A 9,362-nucleotide genomic window follows, 5' to 3' on the forward strand; every position below is an offset into this window, starting at 1 on the left:
CCCCCGTCACACACATCCATGAATTTGCATGGGTTAACTTTTATACGAGATACAGTTGTAGTGCTTAATGTTGTGATCATTAAATAAAATGAATTTTACTATTTCATCAAAATGAAAGGTGTATTAATATTCAAGTAGAGTTTTTTTTCTAAGTCATACTCTTAAAACAAAAAGTTGATAATTGTTCAGGCACAGTCTTGGCATATATCGTGATACGTATCATATCGTGAGTCATGTATCGGGACATGTATCATATCGTGAGTCATGTATCGGGATACGTATCATATCGTGAGTCATGTATCGGGATACGTATCATATCGTGAGTCAAGTATCGGGACATGTATCATATCGTGAGTCATGTATCGTGATACGTATCATATCGTGAGTCATGTATCGGGATACGTATCATATCGCCTGACTCTTGCCAGTCCTAATCGTCAGGCATCACACTTGAGACCTCCCTTCATCTTTTCTAGCCTTCCCCACACTCTCCACTGATTCCACTTAGGTCTCTCTCATTTACACAGATACTCTGTTTTGTCCAGGTTGACCTTCACTTGTCTCCTCTCCAGAGTAAACATTCACTTCTATGTATTCCTCCTCCTGCTCTCACTTAAACCACAGGGTCATTTAACATTATTAACCATGAAGATTCCTGTATAGCATCATCTGTCTTTCTGTGAATCAACACAGCAAATAAGCAGGGCTCCAAAGATGACCCTTGGTGTAAATGGCACAGGTTTATTTAACACTTTTCTACCTTAATTGAAGTCCAAAGTCTTTTACGGATACACACACAACGTTTATACAATGAAGGTGACTCCATTGTCTTCCATGGCGTCAACCGCAATTTTAAAACACACTTTTTGACAAACAGTAACTTTTCAACCGTTTATACGATCAACATAATTCCAGCAGATTCTGAAGTGGAGAAAAGTGGCGCAAAATTTCTCAACTTCAGAATCTGCTGGAATTATGTTGATCGTATAAATGGTTGAAAAGTTACTGTAAATCAAACCGCATCAACACTGAAAGCTCCAGAGTTTAAGGGTTAAATTCTACAGGGATATTGTCAGGACCAACTGCGTTTCTGTTCTTCATCCTCTCCAATGGCTTCCTCCCTTTACCCTTGCTAATCTTTGCTACTTCCTGCTCCACAAAAGACACCTCCTCTGCTCTGCGTTCTTAAAAGATTTTCAAAGTTTTCCTTCCATCTCTGTTTCTTTCTTCACACATATCCCCCTCTCCCTCCTATGGTGCATCTCCCCGAACTTGTGTTCTCTTCCATCCTCTTATGCCTCATTTCCACTGAGCAGTACGGGACAGTTTAGAACGGTCCAGAAAACTTAGGTGAGCATTTCCACCTAAACTTGTACCGTCATTGCTGATTCCAAAGCTTTCCATCATAATTGTGCGGCTATAGCAAAAGACTTACACACTCCTGTACTTCTTCATTCCACCAACAAGTCTCATTATCTGTTTTCCTCACTCCGGATGACGCACCTTCCTCTCTATCTCCCTGATCAGTTTAGCTGTAACTACTTAGTCCTCTGAGGAAAACTCTTGATCTAATAAAATCCATTTGATGCAAAAATAAAATTAGTTTTACTTGTGGCAAAGAATAGAAACACTAATTCAGAAGTCTGGATTCAACTTTTTGTCTTTAAAAAAACTTCTTACTTCTTATGTTCCAATAGCCTGAATGTTTTTCAGTTTTGTGTGAATAATTGTTTGTATTTTAACCGTTTTTGTTCTTTATTTATTTTGCAACAGTGTTTTTGTGGCTCTAAGATGTAGGAAGTACTGTCACTGTGAGCTATTTTTGTTAGCTGAAGGCTACAGCCTCCTTTTATTTGGATCACTAGTTCTCATAAAACTAAACAATGCTGTCCATGACAAATGACGTCCTGGGTCAGCCAGCAGAGTGAGGATTTTCCCAGTGGCTATTACTATTTCTAAATGTGCAGCCTCTGTCACAGCTTTAACAAACACACACACGAGCACACACAATAAATACAACTCAGAACAGCATTTATTCACAGTATTGAATCTAAACTAATACTTTTATCTCAGCTAATAATTATTATTTTTTGTCTTAAAATTGAGATTCTTTTAATAGTTGTGTATTTCTTCTGTTTGCTCTTTCTTAGAGTAATAAAGTACCAATAAAAATAATGCAACTCGCTGAATGTCCTCCCCATCCATCCAGCTGTTTTCCCAAGGATGAACTTGATCATTGTGGAGCAGTTTAGTAGCAAGGTTGACAAAGGACGTGACCTTAAAATGCAGTCTAAGTCACAGAGAGCAAGCTTTACTTTCATGGTTTCTGACCGTGTCCATAAATAAGTGCCGTAATTATCTGCCCGTATGTAGAATTTCAGTTTTTTAATGTTATTTTTCTTTAATTCTATTGTTTATTCCATGTTTTTGTATACCAAATGTCTATACCGCAATAACACGTATGATGTGTTTGTGTGTTTTGACTAAATCAGTGCATTCCTCTTTATAAATATCCTACTTTACTGCTTTTGCTTTGTGTCCTGTTGCTAGGCATTCTGTTCTAAATTTGTTCAACCTTATTCAATTGTGACCTTGGAATTTCTTTGAGTGGATTTTGTTCTTCTTGGTTAAACTGATTAACACTACAGTTATTTGAATACATTAAATCTAACTCATAACCACTAGTGCCACTTTATGAATCAGTACGTCATGTCCCAAACTTGCTCTGTAGCCTATATTGTTTAGTATATTATTGCATGTTTGTATACATGTATTTTTTTTACGTCCATATTGGCCGTTGGCACCGCAGGATGTGAGGAATGTGTGTTAACTTGCTTCCTGCTGATGGTGTATTTTCGGGAGTTTTTTTTCTGTCAGTATTGATGTATTTTGAGTCAATAGTTAATGTTATATCTGAAATGATGTAATTTTTATTGCTGTAATGTATTAAACTGTATTGAAAATTCACACAAAAAAAACGTAGAAATTACTTTTGTCAGACTTCGAGAAATCGTAACAGTTTTAAAGACCCACTCCAATAAAAAACATGTTTTTTAGCGTTTTTAACATTTTCTTGTAACATTTTTCTCATAATGGAGGACAAATATTAGAGAATTTATGATTATTCTAAGTATTTCTTTATTCAAATTGTGTTGGATCAGGAAGAGCAAAAAAACAGCAGTTTAAAAAAGTAAAAGTTTGTGATGCATCAACTGGCCAAAGTCCCCCTTCTCCACCACAATTTTGATGCATCCACTTGCAGACGACCAAATACATTCATGTCTTTGTTTTCCTCGTTCGAGCTGCCATCTGGCTCTAGTGTACGGCTGGAAAGCTCCGATTTTGTTTGTAATATTTTTTGCTGCGCCAATGTTAGCTTGATGATGGGAAATTAGTGGAGGCTAACTTCCTTTGCAAACAGGAACTCCTGCTTTACTGCTGAAAATACATCTAAAAAAACACTTTTTTCCTAATTTTGCTTAAAAACAAAAACAAAAAACAAAATCAGCATAATCCTAATTAAAAGGCCTCTAGAAACAATTTTACAATAGATACAAATATAGTTGGAGTGGGACTTAAAGCAAACAGGACAGATTTAGTGCAATCCAGGACTTTGTGAAATTAAACACAATCACAAATCAGAGTTTAGTCATGATTTTTCAAAAATTAAGAAGAGGAACAAAACATTTCAATGATAATAAACACCTAAAAAATTTGAGAAAAACACTAAATGTATTTTTCTGCTTCTATTGTAACTATTCATGTGGAAAATGCTCTGTATTCTGCTCCCTGCAAGACACACAAAAGCAAGCACACGCACACGTCTTCATGGATCTCTTACCTGATATGGATAAAGTGTAACGCCTCCATTAGTCCGAGGATGTGCCTGCAGAGTCGATGAACTAACAACTGCTCCATTGCCATTATTACTGCTGTTGCCGCCGTTAGTCACTACGCTGTTTGTTGGTTGCTGTGAGGCACTGCCTGCTTTCAGGGAATTGGGAGACCCAGAATTTCGTCTGTCTACAGCCCCTCCAAGACCAAGAGAGCTGGGCTTAGACCCCAGTCTGTGCCCTGCTCCTTGGGATTGTGGGACCGTTGGAGCAGGACTGGACGTTTGCCCCACAGAGGGACTCCCATGGTTGGAGTTTGACGGTCCATGGCTTGGGCTGGGTGTTGGGGTCTGGCATGGGCTTGAAGAGGAAGACGAGTGAGGAGGATGTTGAGCAGCAGAGACGGCAGAGGATGGGAGAAATGCACCAGGCCACTCCCGAGATCCAAGACTTCCCGGAGGTCCGTGGGAGCCGTATCGCCCAATTGGTGCTGGAGGAGAGGAGGTGGGAGATAAGTCCCACTGGTCGAGAGTGAGGACCATGCGCACAGCCTCCTGCTTGAGTTGAGTGAGGTGTGTGGCGCAGACGTCACAGCGACTGTCACGCTCGTTCCACGCTCGCCGAGAACTGTTGGGCACCTGAAGCTTGTCGTGGAGGAGGAGTGAGAATGAAGGATCCTAGAAGAGGAGACAGAAAGGAGCTGGGATTTAGACCACAAAAGCAATAACTCTGACTATAGATGTGTAAACACAATACACACAGAAGAGAGTAAAAGGTAAAAGTGGTGACAGATGCTGACTTAAAATAATAAACCAAGGCAAAAGATCCAAATATAGCAGCCTTTGAAAAGTATAGAAGCCAACAAAAGAACGTTGAAAAGAAGAAAACAATCTTGTCTATTTAATTTTCTCTTGGTAAATCTATAATCAGCCTGATATTTGGTGAGGATTACACTGTCACCTATAAACTATGTTTCGCAAAATTTGCAATTAATTTGCTCGACTCAGAGTCTCGTGGTTTAATTCAGATTTAATTTATAACTAGAATTTGCAAGCAGCATTAACAGGTGTGGACTTGCAGAGGTTAATAGCTTGATAATCAGAGTCTTGCTATGAAACATTACTACATTTATTTCCCATAAAAAAGCCAATAAATAGCATTTGATGGAGAGTGCAGACTGCACTGAAGGTCACACAACCCATTTCTTGTTCATTAATGTCTTAGAAGTTCAAAATAATCATAAAAATAAACAAGCGTAAGCTGCCCTCAGGTTTAAACTGTCGTTTATGATGGGATTTACATTATTCTCGTCTGAACGACACAAGCAAAATGTGTTTGAGGATCTGCAGCATTGCCCAGAGTTGTATATTTATATCAAATATACTCCAATGTGTGACTTTTTTTTGTGTGTAGGAACATTACTGTAAATTATGAGAATTCTAACAAGTTTTCCTGTCATTAAATTAAATGAGGTGTGGAAGATACAAATGTAAAAGACAAAAGTGGTCAGAAAAATACCACAGATTAATGAAATTAACTGATACATGATGTAAAAATTAACATAAATATTTCAAATTTTGTCAAACTCTTCAAATACCTTCTGCATTGAGGAAAGGGGAAAAAAGCAATAAAACATAAAACCATGCTCATAAATATAGCCCACTGTATTATTTCAAATAAATGCCTTACTAGAAGTTTGCATATCATGCACGGATCACCACTTTTTACTGCCGTAAAGTGCAACAGAATATAGCTCTAGCTTGAGCAGGAAGCTAACCGCTAACAAAAACAGCTCAGCTAACAAAAGCGGCTCTGTAAAGTGAGCAACATATTCACAGATTTGGATTTGGGGCTCAAAAACAATTTTATTAAACGTTTAAAACTAACAGCAAGTGTCTCTTGCTTTTTGTCTTCACGCAAACAATAACTTACAAATGCATTTCAACAGAACACTGCTTGGGTTTTGGTTCTGTGTGAGTATGAGGGAAAGATTAACCCTCTCTGTCACTCATCTGGAACTGATTACATATATGAGAACATTTATCCTGAAAACATTGCAAACTAATTCTGTTTCATTGATCTTTCCCAGTTCAAACCTTTATATTACATATATCATATTGTTAACAGTTAAGTTCCTTCTTGATTTCACCTTCAGTGACTAAACAAACAATTTAAAGGGGGAAAAAATCCTCTCAGATTCTTATCTAAAGTCTTGACTTCCCATTTGTACAATACCACACTGGGGCATTTCATGAAAACCTTGGAGGTTACACAGTGAGATGATGCAAGTCTACTTCCTAATTTTCCACCAGCTCAGATGCGGCGCACCATGTTATTGCTTCCTGGAAAAATTAAAACCCAGAATTAAGAATGTGGCTTTAGAATGTCTTCAGTTTTTTCCAGCTGAGACATTCAACTAAGAATTGTTAGAGATAGTTTGGAGCTGCTCATCCTAAACTGATGAACAACAAAGAAATCTTTTTTATAAAATCCTAAACAAAATCTTTCTGTTCATTGCAGAACCTGTCTGCTATTTCCACACTTCTTCAAAAAGTTTTATTCAAGCTCTAACTTTACATTGTGACTCAGGTGATTTTAGTAGAATAAATGATAACAGTGTAATTTTTGTTTCATGAATTGTATCATTTAAAAACTTTAACAAAATAATGCAAAAGATCATTGTAATTTTTGTCCCTTTTTTCTATTATTATTTTTGCTTTTATGAACCCTATGCTATTGCAGAATGATTTATTTTAAATTTAATCATCTTTTTTTTAAAATAAAATTATAATAATAACTATAATAAAATCACAGGATGAACAATTTAGACAAATCTCTTTAAAGTGCTGTAGAAGTGTAATGTTTTGCTATGAAAAAACAGGAATAATGATGTATTTTACACGGTAAGTGATGAAGTGTTAGTTAGTGTGTGTCTTACAAATCCCTGAACCCTTATGGCCACTTTCCCCCTCGCAGGCACAGAAATACAAACAGTGAGGGGAAAAAAATTGGAAAGCTGCCACTTTTTATCAATCTCAGTAATAACATCAGTGTGTGTCCAGCCTGCTCCACCCCCAAAGACCAGCACGCCAGCACAAACTCACTTACAACCATCACTCTGTGCCACAAAGATGGAGAGAGGTGCAGAAAAGAAAGCAGAGAGAATTTTCCAAACTTAGCGGATCTGAACTCTCCTGCCCTGAGGAAACTTGCTATAAGAGTCACTAAGGCCACTGGTCATTTGGCTTCGGTGTCGCCTCCATCTCTCTTCTCTCTCTCTCTCTCTCTCTCGGTGTGTCACTCCATTTTCGTCGAGTAGAGCTGACGCCATGTTTGTCTTCCGTCTCTGAAGGAAATAATTTGCGCACACATTGGCTTTCTGTGGCGCTGCTGCTACTCATTGAGTCGCTCAGAATACCAATGAACTCAAGGGGGAAGCTTGGAGAGATGCTTATATGTGGTTAAAAAAAAAAAGGATGCTGCAGCGAATGAAGCGCATTATCTAACTGTAGCCTTAAAACAAAACGAACATCTTATTCTATCTGATTGAAACAGTTTGAAGATGTATGTTTTTAAGACCCTCTCTGATAATCTTTTGTAAAAGCGTTCCCAGTGGTTTTTTAATTATCATGATGCCGCTTTTGGCCAAAATCAAAATAGTTTTTGCAGAGTGGCAAGAGTTCATCAGAAATTCCCCTCTACATTATGGGTGGGACTGCTGGCAGAGAGTAAGAACCCCATATCATCCATCTGTTTACACACTCTCTCCAGCTAGCTTACAGCCCCTCACAACCCCATCCTAACGTTGCCAGGGCAACAAAAATGCCAAGCAATATTGAAGCTATCCACCTGTGTGAGCCAGATACCAGATCGGATCAGGAAAATTAAGACGTACATGATCTATTTGTTTGCAAGTGGATGAATCAGAATGATGCAGAGCATGAGCATGTAGTTTGCTGTTGTAACTTCTACACCACACCTACAACCATTATTGAACTGCATTTGTTTACGTTTTCTCCTGATTCACCCCATTTTGAGTTAGGCAATATTCAAAAAACAATTTTAAGCTTAATTTTCTTTTTAAATGTAATTAAGTAATCCATGGATAAATGGACTTATTTGTTTAAGAAGTCTTAACAGCCTTTTAATGTAGAAACTGTGCTAATGTCTTTGAAAACAAGGCTCACATCCTGACCTGTTCCTGCAGCAATCACATCACTGCAGCTTAAGTAACCACAATGCATTGTGCTGGAGTGTCTGTAACTGACAGATCAAGAGAAGCCCAGACAAATTACATGTTCTTGTTATATTGATTTCCAGCAAAGACCTGACAGTTATTTTATTCCTGTTGCAGCTGTAGTTTGTTTGTGGATTGTTTTTCTTTTAGCTCTGTGGAGTTTGATTTTTTACTTTTTCTGTCATTCCTTCTTTAATTATTTATTTGGGACAGAGTGGGACCCTGCTGTACTTTGTGGATCTTTGAATGTCTTTTTGTTTTTTTCAGGTGTTGGTTGCTGAGTGGGAGAAGTTTGGATTTTGACAAGAGCTGATGGAGGCACACAGAAAAAGAGATTTTTAATCTCAATAGGACTTTCCTGGTAAAATAAAGGTAAATGAAAAAATAAAAACATCCCTTAACTTTTTCAGGAGGACTTGTGTGCCTTCAGCCTACGATTGTATATTTATGGCATATGACGACGGTATAAGTGGGATAAAGCCGGGCGAAGTGTGCATTTTCAGAGGTTAATGCATGCCGTGGAAGCCTGATCGTCCGCTCTGACGCGAAGTGGAAGACAGTTGCTACGCGAAGTGTAATTTATTTACAAAAAAAAATATTAACAACTTAATTTTTTAATTGATCCTGTGTGTTAATGTTGACAGCCCTAGTTTAAACCCACAACTTGCCATGTCAGTAGTGCACTAAACTCATCCAAGGAGTTAAATGTATTTTTGTCATTTAATTCAACTATATTTCAGGTGACTTAAGCTAAGTTAGTGTTGCTTTGACCTTTGGTTCACCCTAAAGTCTTTTGGATTCACCTATGAATCACCACCTGAATTATTTTGTTAAAAAATCAGCCTTTTTTTTGCATACTACATTGTCTTTGTGCTGAACACTTGGTATAGTGTAATATTTCTGCCCCAAAACGTCTAGCAAAATAGAGTATAATAGCTGTGTCCAAACCTTAGTTTAACATCAGATGGAAAATTACCACATGATAGTTTGTTGAACTTTAAGGACGGTTTTGTCTGAATCAACTGGGGAAAAAAAACCTACAAGAATGATTAGTAAAAATACTCAAGAAACAAGACAACATATCAACTATCTTGGCAGAACTTTAATAGATTTGAGGAACATTCTTGAAATCCCAGTTACTGTAAAGGACAGAATCCTATGAATCCTATGTCTGTCTGTATGTCACAGGTTTGGACTACTGCCTGAGATAGATAGATAGATAGATAAATACTTTATTAATCCCAAGGGAAATTATGGCAGTCTGTAGCTCCAGGTCATTCACACAAATTAGA

At 37.7% G+C, this 9,362-nt stretch overlaps 1 protein-coding gene across 1 annotated transcript in view; it reads right to left on the reverse strand.

The window, feature by feature from the left end:
• kif26ba (kinesin family member 26Ba) overlaps positions 1-9,362 on the reverse strand; it is a 91,457-nt gene that overhangs the window by 56,266 nt on the left and 25,829 nt on the right. Inside the window, exon 3 of the mRNA XM_024295416.2 lies at positions 3,842-4,510. Coding sequence (XP_024151184.1) covers positions 3,842-4,510 — 669 coding nt within the window. The remainder of the gene's footprint in view (positions 1-3,841; positions 4,511-9,362) is intronic.

This window comes from Oryzias melastigma, linkage group LG3, assembly GCF_002922805.2.
Source record: "Oryzias melastigma strain HK-1 linkage group LG3, ASM292280v2, whole genome shotgun sequence".
NCBI lineage: Eukaryota > Metazoa > Chordata > Actinopteri > Beloniformes > Adrianichthyidae > Oryzias > Oryzias melastigma.